We start from the raw sequence: 18,924 nt of genomic DNA, 5'->3' as shown, positions 1-18,924 counted from the left end.
AGACCCTCTGATCTTCTGGAACGGACCCGCCTCTGACTGTTCAGCTCGCTCTTAGGGAAGGGGGCCCCCGGAGCTCGGACTTTGGGCGGGGCTTGGGGAAGGGGCCCCGGGACCTCTGAGCCCCGTCGGGACGGCTAGGGCCAGGATCTCCGCTGGGTCTAGTGCTCTGACCCAGGGACCACCTGCCGGGAGGTCCCGAGTTGCTGCAGACTGAGCAGCGGACAGAGAGGTCAGGACCCAGAGCGATCTCTGAAATGGGCACACGGAGGACGGCCGTGCCAGGAGGCTCCAAGGGAGCGGCCAGAGCGAGGCGAGCGGGCGCGCAGCGTGGTCCGGCCGGGTAGGATCTTAGCTCGCGTCCCGCCGGGCCCCGCCCCGCACCCCGCCCCGAGGCGGTGCTGATGTGTGCCCCGCCCCCGGGAGGGCGCTTCCGGCACAGAGGAATTCCGGGTGGGGCGAGGTTGCCTGCCTACCCTCTGTGCGGTCGTGAGGCTGGGTGGGGGGTGCCTCATGAGCGCGGCGCCCCTCGTGGGCTACAGCAGCAGCGGCTCCGAGGATGAGGCCGAGGCCGGGGCCCGGGTTCGGCCGGGGGCTGAAGGTCGCAGTCGGTGAGGAGCGAGGAAGCCTTTCTGGGGACGGGTGACTGGGGAGGGTCCGGGGCTGTTCGCGAGGGAAGGAAAAGGGGCACGGGGTGGGGGTGCGGGGAAGGAGGACCAGACAGAGCCTCGGCGTGCCCCCACCTGGCTAGGTCAAGGTTAGGAGGCAGGAAACGGGGTGGGTTTGGGTCCAGCCTCGGGCGCCGGCCCACACTGTCTCCTGGCACGCACCACTGTACCACCCTAGGTCTGTTTCCTCATTTGGAAAGTGTTTTCTTTAATCTAATAAATATTCATGGAGTACTCTCTCTGCGCCAGACTGGGAACTGGGGACTCAGCAGTGAGCAAAGTAGGAAGTCTCCTACTTTGTGGAAGAGCTTCGCTTCTTAATTGCCAGGCCTGGTACCTGCTGAGTGCTTTTCAAGCAGCACCTTCGTTCATCTCACTTTATGGATGAGGAAACGGAGGTTCACAGAGAGCATATTAGTTGCCTAAGACCACAGAGGGTTTCCCTGGTGGCTCAGAGGTTAAAGCGTCTGCCTCCAATGCGGGAGACCCGGGTTCGATCCCTGGGTCGGGAAGATCCCCTGGAGAAGGAAACGGTAACCCACTCCAGTATTCTTGCCTGGAGAATCTCATGGACAGAGAAGCCTGGTAGGCTACAGTCCACGGGGTCACATAGAGTCGGGAGCGACTGAACGGAACGGAACGGAAGACCACAGAGCTACGAAGTGTCATCTGGCTCAGGCCTGTCCAGTTCAGTTCAGTTCAGTCGCTCAGTCGTGTCCAGCTCTTTGTGACCCCATGAATCGCAGCACGCCAGGCCTCCCTGTCCATCACCAACTGCTGGAGTTTACCCAAACTCATGTCCATCGAGTCGGTGATGCCATCCAGCCATCTCATCCTCTGTCATCCCCGTCTCCTCCTGCCCCCAATCACTCCACATATCTCCACCTGCTCCTTTGTTTCTCATGGGGACCAGGTTCCTAGAAAGTCTGCTTTCAGGAGTTGTTCACTCAGTCATGTCTGATGCTTTGCAACCCCATGGACTGCAGCACCCCAGGCCTCCCTGTCCTTCACCATCTCCCCAAGCTCGCTCAAACTCATGTCCATTGAGTCAGTGATGCCATCCAACCAACTCATCCTCTGTCGTCCCCTTCTCCTCCCACCCTCAGTCTTTCCCAGCATCAGGGTCTTTTTCAATGAGTCAGCTCTTCACATCAGGTGGCCATAGTATTGGAACTTTAGCTTCAGCATTAGTCCTTCCAGTGAATATTCAGGGTTAATTTCCTTTAGGATTGACTGGTTTGATCTCCTTGCTGTCCAAGAGACTTTCAAGAGTCTTCTCCAGCACCACAGTTTGAAAGCATCAATTCTTCGGCACTCAGCCTTCTTTAACATCCAACTCTCATATCTGTACATGACTACCAGAAAAACCGTAACTTTGTTGGGAGACACCAATGAAAGAGTGTTAGGGAAAGAGTTTGTGGTCACCTGGAAGCTGCAAATGGCAGTTTGTGAGAAATAGACATGCAGAGTCACCCTGTACAAGGGGTTACAACTTTCTTCATGTGTGCAGACATAGAGAATGTAGGAAGCTAACTGGGCTTATTTTCTTCTTTCCTCTAGCAGGGGCCAGAGCCCCCTTCCCGGCCAGAGGTTGCCGGTACCCTCCAGTGTGCTGCACATGTTCCCCGGCACTGAGGAGGGGCCTATGGATGATAGTGCAAAACACGGGGGCCGGGTGCGCACCTTTCCCCATGAGCGTGGCAACTGGGCCACCCACATCTACGTACCTTGTAAGTAATGCCTGAGAGACACGTGGCTGATACCGACAAGGTGCCTCTTATGGGAGGAAGCTGGCTCCAACCAGGAGGAAGCCAGAAACCTCACCCTCTGACACTGGCAGTGAGAAAGAGACCAACTCAGCAGAGAGAGGACAAGCTTCAGGAACTAGGGAATTTTTCTGTTACACTTGATTTTAGTTTTGAATTCATTGCCTGAAATATTTTTTTTATTAACCCTGCGTATACTCTTCTCTCTGCTCCTGGGGACGGGGCCACAGGAGGGTCTAGGGCAGAGTGTTGAGGCCATTGCAGAGTGCAACTGTCGCTGGTACTTTATTTCTAAGAGGGCTATAGGTGTGCTGGCTTCAAGTCCCACCCCACCCTAGCCCTGATGAGCGAGTGGCAGGCAGAAAAATCCCAGGCTTCGGAGTCTGACCTCACTCCACTACCCTCTACTCTGGGTGCCCCTTAGTTAAGTTGCTAGACTTCTCAGAGCCCCACTTTCCTCATTTCTAAAATGGGGACAGTAGTAATACCCATATGGGAACAGTAAATTACCTCTAGGACTTCTGTGACGATTAAATGAGATTATCAGTGTCAAGTTCTTAGCACAATACACAGAGTACGTGGTGGCTCTTACTACTTTGTGCTAGATCACAGAATGGGAATGATTCTCTATATTCCCTATTCCACAGGAAGTGAAGTGAAGTCATTCAGTCGTGTCTGCCTCTTTGTGAACCTGTGGACTGTAGCCTACCAGGCTCCTCCGTCCATGGGATTTTCCAAGCAAGAGTACTGGAGTGGGTTGCCATTTCCTTCTGCAGGGGATCTTCCCGACCCAGGGATCAAACCCAGGTCTCCCACATTGTAGGCAGACGCTTTACCATCTGAGCCACTAGGGAAGTCCTAAAGTGAAAGTTGCTCAGTTGTGGCACTTCCATTCCACAGGACATTTGGGCAAATTGAGTTAACTGACCAGGTGTGAGCAGATTATTAACCATGGAGTTCTATTCATATATTTGGTTTTGAAAAAAGATCTGTGAACATACAATGGGTCCTTCTTGTGTTCTTTGTCTTTATAAACAATTAGGAACATTCTACATGTCTGTCAGGAGATTCTAGATATCTAATAAATGTATGATTAGAGAAATGCACTGTTTCTAATCTGAGGATGAGTTACTGTGGAGCCATAATCATGAGCTTGCCTTCTGTAATGAGAGGAAGGCTGTCCAATGTGTAGTGTTATATGGAGAAAGTGTGGGGAAGAACTGGCTTGCCCTCATCTTTTTTACAAATGAAATGTATACGTTGGCACAGCACTGAGAAAAGCTGGGGAAATGAGCATCGTGTTTGACAGTCTCTGTCTCTAGAGTAGTGGTCTGAAAGTGGGATATGTGCCCTGAGGGAGAGATCAAGATAACCTCCTGGAAAGAAAAGCATTAAGGCTTTTTAATGTATTTCTCTTTATCTCATTTTTTTAAGTTTCTGTTCGTCAGAGTGTACATTTTATAACATCATTTTGCAGTGCAGTACCTGTTTGTAATTTATGAATAAATGCACATTGACTGTAGGTGTGTGTGCAAGCTCATTTGACTAATGGCCTGTGTGATCACAGTGGTTTGGAGACCCCTGCTTTAAATGGTGGACTTTGAGGACCCCTGCACATATTTCTCTTTCTACTCGAATTCTTTTCAAGGAGCATATGTATATATATGTATCAGTTCATTTCAGTTGCTCAGTTGCGTCCGACTCTTTGCGACCCCACAACTGCAGAACGCCAGGCCTCCCTGTCCATAGCCAACTCCCAAGAGTTTACTCATGTCCATTGAGTCAGTGATGCCATCCAACCATCTCATCCTCTGTCGTCCCCTTCTCCTCCTGCCTTCAGTCTTTCCCAGCATCAGGGTCTTTTCAAATGAGTTAGTTCTTTGCATCAGGTGGCCAAAGTGTTGGAGTTTCAGCTTCAGCATCAGTCCTTCCAATGAATATTCAGGGTTGATTTCTTTTAGGATGGACTGGTTGGATCTCCTTGTAGTCCAAGGGACTCTCAAGAGTCTTCTCCAACACCATAGTTCAAACACATCAGTTCTTTGGCATTCAGCTTTCTTTATGGTTCAGCTCTCACATCCTTACATGACTATTGGAAAAACCATAGCTTTCACTAGACAGACCTTTGTTGGCAAAGTAATGTCTCTGCTTTTTAATATACTGTCTAGGTTGGCCATAAATTTTCTTCCAAGGAGCAAGCTGTATGTGTATTCTCTAACCATAAATACATATTAAAATATGATTAGAATACACAGACATTGGCTGGGCTTTCCAGGTGGCTCATTGATAAAGAATCCACCTGCAAGTGCATGAGACACAGGTTAGATCCCTGGGTCGGGAAGATCCCCTGGAGAAGAAAATGGCAACCCACTCCAGTAGTCTTGCCTGGAAAATTCCATGGACAGAGGATCCTGGCGGGCTACAGTCCATGGGGTCAGAAAAAGTCAGACATGACTTAGCGACTAAACAACAAGATATAGGCTGCTCTCAAAGTAACTTTCTCCTAAAACCTAGAGTAACAAAAGCCTTTCTCTGCTTCTGGCCATCATGTGGCCATCATGCTAAGAGAATGGCCCACTCTCTCCGCTCTTCCCTCCAGATGAAGCTGGGGAGGAGTTCCTGGACCTGCTTGATGCGCTGCTGTGCCATGCACAGACATACGTACCCCGGCTGGTGAGGATGGAAGCCTTCCACCTCAGCCTGTCCCAGAGTGTGGTTCTGCGCCACCACTGGATCCTCCCCTTCGTGCAGGCTCTGAAAGACCGAGTGGCCTCCTTCCAGAGGTGAGTGTCCCGTGCTTCTGTCTTCCTCTCCTCTGCTTCCCTTCCAAGGCTCCTCTTCCCGTCCCAAGTTCCCATGGGGATAGATCTGTGGGATGGTGTTACCCCAGCAAGCAGGCCAGGTCTAAAGATTAGCGCACTGAGTATCTCCCAGAGCTGTGCCCTGTACACGTCATCCCGTGTGACTCTGATGTATGAAACAACTCGTAAGACATATATAGATGAGAAGAGACTTATTACAGGTATTAGCTTATGCAGTTATGGAGGCCAAGAAGTCCACTATCTGCCATCTATCAGGAGAGAACCAGGAGAGCTGGTTGTGTAATTCAATTTGATTCCAGAGTCCTAAAACAACAGGGGACTGGTGATGTAAGTCCTGATGTGAGCCTGAAAGTGTGAAAACCAGGAGTGCTGATGTCAGAGGGCAGGAGAAGATGGATGTGTCAGCTCATGCAGGGAAGGGGAGTTTGTCCTTCTCTGCCTTTCTGTTCCATTCAGGCCCTCAGCACGTTGGATAACACCCACCCGTTGAGGAAGGTCATTTGCTTTACTCAGTTCATCAGTTCAAATGCTAATCTTTCCAGAAACACCCTCACAGACAGACCCCAAGATAATGGCTTACCAGCTGTCTAGGCGCCCCTTAGATCAGTCAGGTTAACACATAACATCAGCCGTCACCAGTCCACCCCTGCTCGACCTGACACTTAGATGCTTCTTCTTAAACCACACTTAATCTCTAAATTAAGACTACAAGACTGTAACTCTGCCTAACATGATACAATGTCCACTGTGCTTCTGAAAATGCACTAATCCCTTTCCCAGAAGAGGGGGTAAGGTTCTTGAGCAATGTTTTTGCTCTTCTAATCACCCCTAACTTGAATGTGTGCATGCGTGCTCAGTTTTGTCCAACTCTTTGTGACCTCATGGACTGCAGCCCTCCAGGCTCCTCTCTCCGTGGCATTTCCCAGGCAAGAATACTGGAATGGGTTGCCATTTCCTCCTCCAGGGGATCTTCCCAACCCAGGGATCAAACCCGTGTCTCCTGCATTGGCAGGTGGATTCTTTTACCACTGAGCCACCAGGGAAGCCCATAACTTGAATACCAATTAGCAACACTTAAATACTAAAATAAAGTCATTACATCTTATGTTATGTGATAAGGGAGTAAGAGAAGAAAACAAAGATACTTGCTTAATATATGTATAGGCAAATCTTGTTTTATTATGTTTCACCGATACATCGTTTTTTAACAAACTGAAGGTTTGTGGCAACCCTGCATTGAACAGGTCTGTCAGCATCATGTTCCAACATTTGCTCTTGTGTCTGTCATATTTTGGTAATTCTTGCAATATTTCAAACTTTCTCATTATCCTTATATTTGTGATAGTGATATTTGACGTTATTATGGTAATTGTTTTGGGGTGCCAGGAGCCACACCCATGTAAGAAGGCAGACAATTATAAATGTGAATGTTCTGACTGCTCCACCGACCAGCCATTCCCCCGCATTTCTCTCGCTCCCCGTGGACCTCCCTATTGCCTGAGATACAACAGTATTGAAATTAATAACCCTATGCTAGCCTCCTAAGTGTTCAAGTGAAATGAAGGGTCACACGTCTCTCACTTTAAATCAGAAGCCAGAAATGATTAAGCCTAGTGAGGAAGGCATGTCAAAAGTGGAAGGAGACTGGAAGCTAGGCCTCTTGTCCCTGTTAGCCAAGTTGTGACTGAAAAGGGAAAGTTCTTGAAGGAAATCAAAAATGCTTCTCTAGCGATTGCAGGAATGATAAAGCAAAAGAGCGTGGAGAAAGTTTCAGTGGTCTGGACAGATGATGAAACCAGCCACAACATTTCCTTCGGCCAAAACCTGATTCAGAACAAGGCCCTAACTCTTTAATTCTGTGAAGGCTGAGAGAGGGGAGGAAGCTGCAGAAAGTCTGAAGCTGGCAGAGGTCGGTTCATGAGGTTTAAGGTAAGAAGCCATCTCCATAACATGAAAGTGTGAGATGAAGCTGCAAGTGCTGATGTAGATGCTGCCTCAAATTACCCAGAAGATGTAGCCAAGATCATTAATGAAGGTGGCCACACCGAGCAACAGATTTTTCAGTGTAGATGAAACAGCCTTCTATTGGGAGAAGATGCCAGCTAGGATTTTCATAACCTGAAAGGCGGTGTCCATGCTTAGCTTCACAGCTTCATAGAACAGGCTGACTCTCTCATTAGGGGCTAATACAGCTGGTGATTTTAAGTTTAATCCAGTGCTCATTTGCTATTTCAAAAATCCTAGGGCCCTTAAGAATTATGCTAAATCTATTCTGCTGATGCTCTGTTAATGTAACAACAAAGCCTGGATGACAGCACATCTGTTGACAGCCTGGTTTAATGACTATTTCAAGCCCACTGTTGAGACATCCAGCTCAGAAAAAAGATTCCTATCAAAATATTACTGCTCGGTGACAATGCACCTGGAGACCCAAGAGTTCTGATGGAGATGGACAGATGAGGTCAGTGTCGTTTCTATGTTGCTAACATAACATCCATTCTGCAGTCCGTGGATCAAGGGCTAAATTTCAACCCTCAAGTTTTATTTAAGAAATACGTTTCATTTAGGTTATAGCTGCCATGGGTAATGATTCCACTGATGGATCTGGGCAAAGTCAGTTGAAAACCTCTGGAAAAGAGTCACCATTCTAGATGCCATAAAGAACATTTGTGATTCACGGGAAGAGATTAAAATACCAACGTACACAGGAGTTTGGAAGAAGTTGATTCCAGCCCTCATAGGTGACTTTGAAGGATGCAAGACTTCTTCAGTGGAGGAAGTAACTGCAGATGTGAGGGAAGAAGCAAGAGAGCTAGAATTAGAAGTGGAGCCTCACAATGGGAGTGAGTTGCTGCCATCTCATGATAAAATTTTAAGGGCTAAGGAGTTGCTTCTTATGGATGAGCAGAGAACATGGTTTCTTGAGATGGAATCTACTCCTGGTGAAGATGCCATGAAGATTGTTGAAATGATAAGAAAGGATTTAGAATATTACATAAACTTAGTTGATAAAGCAGTGGCAGGGTTTGAGAGGATTGATTCCAGTTTTGAAAGAAGCTCTCCTGTGGGTAAAATGCCACTAAACAGCATTGCTTTGCTTGCTACAGAATAATTGTTCACAGAAGGTAAAGAAGGTTGATGGAGCAAACTTCATCGTTTGCCTTATTGTCTTATTCTAAGAAATTGCCGCCACCACCTTGACCAGTCAGCAGCCATCTACACTGAGCCAAGACCCTCCACCAGCAAACAGATTATGACTCACTGAAAGCTCAAATGATGGTTAGCCGGTTTTAGTAATAAAGTATTTTAAAAATAAAGTATGTAGATTGTTTCTTTAGACATAATGCCTTTGCAGGCTTAGTTGACTGCAGTGTAGTATAAACATAACTTTTATATGCACTGAGAAGCCAAAAAATTGTGACTCACTTTATTGCAGTATTCACTTTATTGCCATGTTCTAGATCCAAACTCACAGTGTCCCCGAGGTGTCCTGTATTTATACTCACAGATGTATTCATAAAATAAGGAAATTCTCACGATGATTACAGTCCTCATTTCTGTAACTGGTCACATGATCGCAGCTGATATTTACAGCTACCTTCCACTTCCTAGCTCTCTATTCCCTTTGCCTTTGGCAAGCACCTCAGGTGGTCATAGTTCTTTACCTGGGGTAGTGACCCAAACCTTTATTCCTCAAGGGTCTGGGCCATTACCAGTCCTGCCTGGGTTGGTTGGTATAATTTTCCACTGGCCTGAAGTCAGTAGGCATGGTTAATACTAAAAGATCTAACAGCAGATCTCCTGTATCCCAGACATCTTCTGCCTTATTTCCATCATGGAGTTCTAGTCCAGTTTCCCCTTGGTAGTCAGGATCAAGGACCCCAGCCATCATTGGAACTCTTTGTTGATTCAAAGGTACAGGAGCCCAAAGTGGCAAGTCTTTTTTTTTTTTTTAATATTATTTATTTGACTGTACCGTGTCTTCGTTGTGGCATGTGGGATTAGTTCCCCAACCAGGGATCAAACCCTGGCCCCCTGCATTGGAAGTGTGAAGTCTTAGCCACTGGACCACCAAGGTGGCAAGTCTCAACTTCCAGTTCAATGAAAACATTGTCTCCTGCGGGAAGCATTCCTCCCTCTGGAACTAAGACCTCTGGGCTACCAGAGCATGAAGTTGTGGGAACAGAAAGTAAACATTTTGCTAATGGGTCACTCATGTTAGTGGTTCCACTCCCATTTCCAACCCCTTGATTCCTGGCCCCATGAATCCTGGCTACGGGAGAATCAGCACCATAGAGCAGATACAGATAGTGTGGGTTTTGTTATAGAATAAAGTAGATGAAAAGTGTTAGTCACTCAGTTGTAGTCGACTCTTTGCGACCCCATGGACTGTAGCCTGCTAGGCTCCTCTGTCCATAGAATTTTCCAGGCAAGAATACTGGAGTGGGTACCCTATCCCTTCTCCAGGGGATCATCCCGACCCAGGAATCTAACCCAGGTTTCCCACATTGCAGGCAGCTTCTTACAAGGAAAAAATTGGCCCTTAAGTTACCTATTAACACCAACCTGATGATGTCTTTCTCAGCTCCCATCAGTAAAACTGAGATAGTCTCAAATTGCTTATCAAAAATCAACTGTTCTTAATAAAGTAAAATTTTTGCTAGCATCTGAATGAAGCTATGGGTTACCTGGACTTGGCGATTATTTATGGTCTTGCCCAGCTCTTGTATTGTAGGGTTGAGTTTATCACCTGTATAATAGGGCGACAATACTACATGTGAAATGGGTTAACTATAGTTTCAAAGTGATGTTTTTTTAATATAAATTGTTTTCTCGAAAAATATTTTTCCTGAAATTGGTTCTTCTGAATTTCAGATTCTGCTTTACTGCCGACCGGGTAAAGATTTACACCAATCAAGAGAAAACCAGGTGGGTCTCCCTGCTCTACCCCCAGTTGTTCCCAGAAGAGGATTCTTTGCAGTAAAGACTTGAGGGGGCCTTGTCTGTCTCATTTTTTGGTTTGTTTGTGTTTTAACCAGCTCTATGACTACCAAGGCAGTTGTCCCCAGATCTGAACCTTTCATTAAGAAAAATAACTCCAGGAGCATGAGAGGGGCAGAGGTAGAGAATAACATCTTGGTTTAGTGGGAAAAGCCTGAGACTCAAAAAAACCCTGGGTGCCTGCCCAACTGTCTCCAATTTAATGTTGAGCTCATACCTTCCACCTCTGTGACCTGCCATTTCCAAGCTGTCACAGGCGTGCCCTGACACATCTATCAGCAAGCAGTTGTGAGGCTCAAATGAACTGAACAAGGATAAAAGCGTTCAAGGATGAGATGAACAAAAGAAATTGTTATTAACAAGGCTTCAAAGCCAACCTCCTTGTCAGATCCACTCACTGAGTTGCCTTCTGCTCTCAGCACCTCTGAGAGGACGGCTCATTCCTTCATTCTGCAAAATTGGTTCAGCACGTCCTGGTGCCAGGGACTTGCTGTACACCTCAGATCAGCAATGAAAAGGTCAGCACAGTCCTCACTCTTTGGGGTCTCAGGTTCTGCAGGGGGAGATAAACAATAAACAAGGAAATGAGACTCTTAGAAACTACTGTGTGATATGAGTCTGGATTATGCAGCCAAGGACAGCCCTAAGGAGCTGGCATTTGCCAGCGACGTAAGGATGAGAAGTAATGAGCCTTGGGAAACGCTGCTGAGAGAGCCTCCAAGCAGAGGACACAGCCGAGGAGGTGGTCTAAGGAGGAAGGAGCCTGGCTTGTTTGAGGAGGCCAGTGAAGCAGAACCCAGGGAGGAAGTGGGAGAGCGGGAGGAGATGAGTCAGTCTGGGTTCGTTCCTACTGGGCTGTCAAGGTCAGGAGTTTTCAGGGTCACGGAAGCCACTGGAGGGATCTGCACAGAGACGTGATCCAACTTATGTTTGTAACTGTCGGTCTAGCCCAATCGTGTCTGTGGCTCCTGCGTGGAGACAAGATGTAAAGATGCAGGGAGAGAGAGAGAGGAGACAGGTGTCACCATCCAGGTGAGGCGCCAAGGGTGTCCTGACTCAGGGTGATTTCAGTGCAAGGGCCAAGAAGCAGACGCATTCCTGATCCACTGCAGGTAGAATCAACCAGAATCAGCAATGAGTCCGATCTATGCACAGTAAGGGGAAGAACCAAAGTAGAAGCCTGGACTTGGGGTTTGCACAGCTGGGTAAATAAATGGTCCCACTTCCCGAGATGGGAAACACCAGTGGGAGGAAAATCCATTTTGCTTTGTTCCCAGTAAATGTTGCCACTGATGATACCCCCGGGTACCCGTGGGTGGAAGAGGTACATACACAGTCAGGCAGACAGGAGAGGTGCCAGCCAGAGATGGAAATGTGGGAGCCATCGGGCTGTGTGGTACTGAACCCAGGGCTGGGGTGGGGGCCAGGGGCACATGGAGCAGATCCAAGGCCTGAGGACTGGGCTCTGCAACCCTTGACCATTTAGAGGCTGGAAAGAAGAGAGGGCGGCAGAGGAGACTGAAGCAGAGGCCAGAGGCAGGGTCACACCAGGACCGTGTAGTGGGTGGTCTCTTGGAGCCAAGAGGAAAAAAATGGGTTTCAGGGAGAGAGGAACCAGCTGTGTCAGACCCTGCTGAGAGGCCAAGGTGAGGCCGGAGAAGTGTCCATCAAGTGCAGTAACCCAGAGGTGGGTGGCAGCTTTGATGGGAGCTGGCTGAAGACGGCAGTGCAGGAGGGACAGCAGAGGGAGACAGAGCATCTGAGCATCAAGTCTAACTGAGGATGGAATGGGGACTGGCTGAGAACTCGGGTTCAAAGGAGGGGTTTTAAGGATGAGAGAGTGCTCAGAATTCCCTGGTGGTCCAATGGTTAAGACTCTGAATTTCCACTGCAGGAGGCACGGGTTTGATCTCCAGTAGGGGGAACTGAGATCCCACATGCTGTGTTGCGGGGCCAGAAATAAATAAGAGAATAAAGACGAGAGTGTGCTACTGGGAGGGAGTCAGTGCCAGAGAGGGAAGCCCTGGAGAAAGGGACCCACCTGGGAGAGATGATGGTGAGCCTGGGCACAGATGCGTCAGGTCTGTAGACTTGGCAGCGGCAGATGAAGATGGTCCTTCAGGGGATCTTAGACCCTAGGGAAAGAGGGGAGGTGTGCGGTTAGAGCTGCGGGAGGATGGGAGAGCCAGCTTGGAGAGCAGGGCGGTGAACTGAGTTCATGACCCAGACCTCCCTGCTTCTTCTGTCACATCCTCTAACCCCCTCACGGCTGGTTTGCATTCTCAGCGGCTGTGTCTCCCCCCCAGGACCTTTGTTGGGCTAGAGGTCACCTCAGGGCATGCCCACTTCCTGGACCTGGTTGCAGAGGTAGACAGGGTCATGGAGGAGTTTGACCTCAGCACTTTCTACCAGGTAATCAAGGGGCGTCTTTTTTCCTCTCCACCAACCCATCTCTAATGGGAATAAAACCAGCCTTAAAGAAACCCTTGCTAGAGGCAAACCGTAGGGCCCTCCAGAACTTTCCCAGGGGAAGTGTCCATTCAGCTGGCCTTCAGAGGACCCACACCCCTGGAGAGTTGAGGATCTGATGTGGTGTCAGGTACTGCCCAGCCAAAGTCCAGCATTTCTTACAAATCTTCTCTTTATCTCTTCAGTATGCGCGACGAGATATATGTCTTCGATTCTGATGTATCCATGCTTATCTTTGTATTTTTTAAGCAGCAGTTTTCCCTAGTATTTTTTAGTCACATCGACACTCCAGGTAGAGTCGAAGCTTCACATCCCTTCCTGTGCCTTGTGCCGTGCTCTCTGGGGGAACTTGAACCTGCCCAAGTCGAATATTATGACTTTAAAGGGCCGGTGGTTTTGCTTGATATATTCTTTTAAAACCATGCTGTGATACAGAAGTATGAATTTGAATGGAGATAATTTACAGTTTTATCATAACTTTAGATATTTTGGGTTTTGTTCACCTTAAAAAGTATGTCATCTATTGAAATGTTTTACATCAGAAAACATTAAATCTGGGACATGGGTTCTCTTCCATGTCCCAGATGTAAGGACTCAATGTTACGACATGTAAAGGAGAGCCTCTGAGAACAGGGCTGTCTTAGCTCAGGCTGCCATAGCCAGATACCAGAGACTGGATGACTTAGACAACAGAACTTTATTTTCTCACAATTCTGGAGCCTAGAAGCCTGAAACCAAGGTGCCATCATGGTCAGTTTCTGGTGAGGCCTCCTTTCTTGGCCTGTCGATGGCCATCTTCCCATTGTGTCCTCACCTGATGGAAAGAGAGAGGGAGCAGCCATCTGCCCCCTCTTACGTGGGTACTAACCCCCTCACGAGGGCTCCACCTTCATGACCTCAGCTAAACCCAGTTATCCTCCAAGGGCCCCTTCTCCAAATACCAGCACCTTGGGGGTTAAGACTTTAATATATGAATTGGGATCGGGGAGGGACACACAATTCAGTCCATAGCAAGGGCCAGCCCAGGGCTATTGTATCTATCCGTGGAGGCACTTGGGATCAACACCAAGGATCTAGTCTCCGTGGATCAGATCAGGGATGCAGCAGGGATACTGGGACAACTCTTGTCGTGGAGCTCTTGTGATGTCTGCCATGGCATCCAGGTGACTGCCTGCCTCCCTACTGTTCCTCTGCAGGACCCCTCCTTCCACATCAGCCTGGCCTGGTGCGTGGGTGACGCACGTCTCCAGATGGAAGGGCCGTGCCTGCAGGAACTACAGGTGAATTCCTGGTGTAAGAGCCGGGCAGGTGCTGAACTCCAGAAGTAATGCTGGGGAAGGTCGGGAGGGGGCTGAGAAGCCCTGAGGGTTAGGCCCACAAACCTGAATCCCTGGGAGATAACTGGCCTGGCCGGAGAAACCCACACCTCCCCCTGCTCCTCTCGGCGCAGTCTCAGACCAGCAGCAGAGCGCCACCTGGGAGCTTATTAGCGACACCCACTCTCTTGCCCCAACCCAGACCTACGGAGTCAGAAGTTAACAAGATGTCTGGGGATTTGTGGGCACGTTAAAACCGGAGAAACCCTGCCCAAGAACACTGATCTGAGAGGATGCTGCCGACTTCCCCTCGAGTCCACAGCCCCTCGCCCAGAGGTCAAAGGCTCGGGTGCTCACAGGGGCCTGGCAGGGGTTGGAAATGAGTGAAACATGCCAGGTGTCCAGAACGTCCACCCTCACAGCCTTTCTCATCTTGTGATAAGTAGGGGGTAACTTTCACTTTCCCATCAGTGCCCTCAGAGGAGCTGGTACTCACCTCTCGGAAAGGAGATGGTGGGGAGTTGCCGTGCAGGAATGTGGACCTTGTGTTGCAAGCGCTTGTTTTTCAAGAGAAGCCAGAAACCTAGATTTTTTTTTTTATGTGTAATCCCCCTATTTTCAAATGTTGGCCACCAGTATGTATTTTTTAAGAAAATATTGTTTGAGCCAAAGGAAACACATGCAGGCGGGAGACAGCCCCTGGGCCATTCTCAGGTAGCCACGTCTGCTCTTGGCCTGATCACGCTGGAGGTGGCAAGGAGCTCTGGGCTCTGGCTCCCGCAGACCCAGGTCCCAAGCCTGGTTTTATTGGATTCTGTGATCCAGGACTCTGAGCATCCATTTCCTCGTCTGCCAAGGTGGGATGATAGCACTGACCTCACAGAATAGCAGAGCTGATTAGACAAGGTCGCCTAACCTGTGAAGGATTTCAGTAGGCTGGCTTTGTTCACAGTGCTGTCTGGGTCCCTGATTCCCCTAACGTGACTGTCCTCTCCTGGCTCCTGCTTTTAAGGGAATCGTGGATGAGTTTGAAGACTCTGAGATGCTGCTGCGTGCGTACGCCGAGCAGATCCGCTGCAAGTCTGGGAACAAATTCTTCTCGATGCCTTTGAAGTGAGCACCAGAGGCCCTCGCTGTCCTGGGCCCCTTTGCAGCCAGACAGAGATGGAGGAACCCACTCAGATCGCTGGGGATGCTGCGAGCCCTCCACTGGGGGGCCTGGCCAGAGGAGGCGCAGCTGCTCCGGGGCCTGTCCGGGAGCTGCTTCTCTTTTGGCCCCTTTGAGTTGCAGGTCGGGTACCGCTGTATTGTGGTCTTTCCCAGAAATCACCAGTAGAGGGCAGCCTGGGCTTCCTAGTTCTAGGTCTGGTGGTTATGCAAAAAAGCAAAACAAAACAAAAAATGGGGGTCACCTGGTGAGCCCACCCATACTCAGCCAGAACCCCCATGGTAGTCCTGCCAGCAAACGGCCCCTCCCCCACACCCCCTTGGGCTGTCTGCATTTTGGATGCCATTGGTCCCCAGACGAGGGCTTTTTAAAGCCATCATGCCCTGTCTCATCTCTGCTCAGGCCTGACAAAGGGTGCTTCCTCGGGCCTGTCATGCTCTCTCCTTGAAGTGCTGTCGCTTTTATTTATTTTTAGTCTCACCCCCTCCTATGCCAGTGGAGGCCATCTCAGGGCCAAGGCCCAGGATACTAATTTGTGGTTTAGCATCAGTTTTCTCCATTCCTTCCTCCCACTCACCCCCAGCCAGGTGCCTGGGGAGACTTGAGCAGATGTTTCATCTTGGCCTGACTGGTGGCTTTAAGCCAGGCCTCCAACGCTCTGACCTCTGGCTTCCCATCAGCTTCCCAAAAAAGCTGAGAGGCGCCTTCCCCAGGCAGAGGTCTCTTTCTGCCGCCTCCGGCTGCCTGCAGCGGCCTGCAGGCGTTCTGGGGGCACTTGGAGGAAGGGCCAATGCTTGCACAGGGGTTTTTGTTTTCCTTGAGCCCTCACCAGAGCCAGGGGCCAGTCCTCTCTCCAGCTGCCACCTGGATTTCTAGTGATGGCAGAAGAGACACTTTTATGTTTTAGTTTTAAATTATGTTCACCAAATAAAACTTAGGGTTTTTATTTTGGACTCTGTTTTGGACTGCTTCTGTTCAACCAGGTGCAAAGATGACTTTCTTCTGCCCATCTTCTCTAGCTTGCTTCATGGGGGGCATGTACTCTTGGGACTCTCTGTTATGACCTCTTAAGGTGGCCATGAGAAGCCTTGACAATGCGTCGGTACAGGGTGTGGGCACCTGGCCTGCCAGGCCTGCTCGCCAGAGGGGGCACACATGGTACCTGGACCAAGGCATAAGCACAGACATCTAGACACGATCCTGCTGTGACACTTCCGGAGTCCTTTCTAGGACCCTCTTATCTTTTCCTCCCAGGAACCCCCGGGAGAGTAAACCAGGTAGCAGTGATTATTCTGCTTTTCCAGAAAAGCAGGTTCCATGAATTGCCTGGGGTCACGTGAGAAGTCAGACAAGGCCCTAACCTCAGTGCTGTCCTTTGCAGCCTGCCAGGCCCGCTCTCCCTGCTCCGGCCCAGACCACCCCCTTTCCCCTGGGAAGGATGTGGGGAGAAGGTGGGCTGTGGCTCTGGTTCCCACTCTCCTTCCTGAACCTCCTGAATCTCCCTCCTGGCCTGTTTGTGAGGCCAGCTCCCAAATCACCACCCTGAAGAGACCCAGGAAATCACATTCTGTGCCTTCTTCCCCAAGCCCTCTGCATGGAGCTGCTGATTCAACCAGGATTGGCCAGTCAGGTCTGCTGGCTTTTGAGGTCACACGGGCTGGAGAGGGAGATGCAGGCCAGCCTTCCTGGCAATTCTGCTGTGCAGCCAGCACTTACTGACACCTGCTCTGTGCCAGCCCCTGACCTGGGCAGCCGAGTGAATCAGCCTCCTCCAACCCTCTGGATACTCATGAAGGGGTGGGGCCAACAAGGTACAGAGAATACCCGTTCCCATCTGGGAGATGCAAGCAAAACCAACCAATTTGCTGCAGGTTCCAATTTCAGGATAGAGACCAGCATCTCACAAGGCCGGTGTTGAGGGCGTGGACCACATGATCCTCCTCATCAGGGCCCTGGAGCCTCCAGCTCAGGCACTCCTTCTTCCTGGGAGGGCCCCCCTCAGCCCCCACCCCCAGCCCCCATGTCATGTAGTATCACCATTAACAAACCCAGGGGGACTGACTGACCGGCCAGTCCCCTGGGGGAGGATGTGGTGCAAGGATGGAATTAGAGTGCGGCATCTTTGAGAGATGGGCCAAGATCAATAACCGGCTCTTCGAGGGAGAATGGAGGTGGCGATGGAGGAAGCAGGAGATTCACCGAGGGGGGAGGGGCGGCGGGCGGCAGGGCTTGGCGGGCGCCCAGACCCTGAGTGCGCCGCTGGAGAGGCTGCGATCGCGGGCGCCGCGCTGACAGTGCAGAAGCAGCTGGGGCTCTTCCATAAGAGGAGATGTGTTCAGGAGACAGGAGGCGAGACCAGAGCCAGCTGGGGTCCACCCCTCGGCAGGCCGGCTCTGAATAAAGACACGCTCTCGAGGGGGTTTTTATCACACCAGGGAGGGTGCAAAATCAACACATCTGGCCTCGGTGTCCTTAGATGTTCCCCACAGGGCAGGGAAATCATCATCTCCCGGCCAGCCCGTTGGCCCCCTTCCACCTGGCACTCTCTGTTCTCTCCACACGCCTCTCCAGACCACCCCAGCTTTGTTTCCAAGGAAGAGGGAAATTACCCCAGCTTGTTTGTTTATTCCAGGTCTCGGTACCAGGAGCCCCGAGGGGCCCGCAGCAGGGCGGCCAGGGGTTGGGGGTGGGGGGCTCCGGGCCTGCCTCCAACCCACCCTACCTTTCCTTTACTGAATGAGGGATCTTGGCCTCTACCTGAGCCAGAACCTGCCTTTTACCAATAAAGAGGTTGACCCCAAAAGGGGAGATCACCTGCTCAAGATGGCCCAGTAAATTAAAAGTTTAAAAAAGGTTGCCCAGTAAGTAAATTTGTGCTGGGCCGGAACCCCTAGCCTGGATTTGGATCCAGAGCTATTTGTATAACCTCTCACACCCCAGCAGGGTCTCAGAATGAAACTGTGCTGTGAAATGAGGTGTCTGGGATTTAATTCAAAAAGACTCCAGGACGAAAATGTGGGGAGAGTTAGGGGCTAGATGAAAAGATTGAGGCAAGATGTGGGTGGTGTTTCAAAGCCGGGTGACTGAGAATAGATAGATGTATATATATAACTGAGTCACTTTGCTGTACACCTGAAATTAACAAGACAATCAACTGTACTCCAATTAAAAAAAAACAACTGGGTTGGAGTTCACAGGGCTCAGACCCACTGGTCCCCTTAGGCCTTGGGGTCTGGCCAGAGCCATGGAACTGCAGACCCCTGTGATGGGTGCACAACCTACCTTGGAGCCCTGAGGTACCTGTAGGGGCCAAAACCAGTCACCAGAGAGAAAACAATGACCAGCCCTGACCATGGGTAAGCAGACAGCACTCCTTATGGTTCCTGGGCTCCCGTCCTTGCTGCTGCTGCTGCTAAGTCGCTTCAGGCGTGTCCGACTCTGTGCGATCCCATAGACAGCATCCCACCAGGTTCCCCCGTCCCTGGGATTCTCCAGGCAAGAACACTGGAGTGGGTTGCCATTTCCTTCTCCAATGCATGAAAGGGAAAAGAGAAAGTGAAGTCGCTCAGTCGTGTCTGACTCTTCACGACCCCATGGACTGCAACCTACTAGACTCCTCCGTCCATGGGATTTTCCAGGCAAGAGTAGTGGAATGGGTCGCCACTGCCTTCTCCCCTGTCCTTACTAGGGACCCCCTAAAAGCAAGCCTTTTTTTTT

The 18,924-nt window shown here is 50.0% G+C and overlaps 1 protein-coding gene across 4 annotated transcripts; it reads left to right on the top strand.

Annotated features, from left to right (window-relative positions):
• The first annotated feature begins 405 nt into the window (after positions 1–405).
• Positions 406–16,160, top strand: USB1 (U6 snRNA biogenesis phosphodiesterase 1). Of its 4 annotated transcripts, none has more exons than XM_088829989.1 (7): positions 406–608; positions 2,229–2,395; positions 5,031–5,214; positions 10,129–10,182; positions 12,561–12,666; positions 13,920–14,047; positions 15,052–16,160. In XM_088829989.1, exons 1-7 carry the CDS (start codon positions 511–513, stop codon positions 15,149–15,151), a joined length of 837 nt encoding a protein of 278 aa, XP_088686115.1. In that variant the 5' UTR covers positions 406–510; the 3' UTR covers positions 15,152–16,160. The 4 variants fall into 4 exon arrangements, with proteins under 4 accessions (XP_088686115.1, XP_055268627.1, XP_055268628.1 ...); XM_055412652.2 differs by having other exon boundaries at positions 409–608; positions 13,920–14,003; XM_055412651.2 differs by having other exon boundaries at positions 410–608; positions 2,226–2,395; positions 13,920–14,003.
• Positions 16,161–18,924: the final 2,764 nt, after the last annotated feature.

The sequence above is a fragment of the Moschus berezovskii genome, chromosome 22 (assembly GCF_049115385.1).
Source record: "Moschus berezovskii isolate FMDL1 chromosome 22, NW_MosBer_1.0, whole genome shotgun sequence".
Taxonomy (NCBI): domain Eukaryota; kingdom Metazoa; phylum Chordata; class Mammalia; order Artiodactyla; family Moschidae; genus Moschus; species Moschus berezovskii.
This window is presented reverse-complemented; position numbering and strand designations above follow the sequence as displayed.

Excerpts from the sequence above, each read along its gene's own strand:
- USB1 (XM_088829989.1), top strand. The coding sequence starts at position 511 with ATGAGCGCGGCGCCCCTCGTGGGCTACAGCAGCAGCGGCTCCGAGGAT. Across the intron at positions 5,215-10,128 it reads CGAGTGGCCTCCTTCCAGAG|ATTCTGCTTTACTGCCGACC; the intron begins GTGAGTGTCCCG and ends TCTGAATTTCAG. Across the intron at positions 10,183-12,560 it reads ACCAATCAAGAGAAAACCAG|GACCTTTGTTGGGCTAGAGG; the intron begins GTGGGTCTCCCT and ends TCTCCCCCCCAG.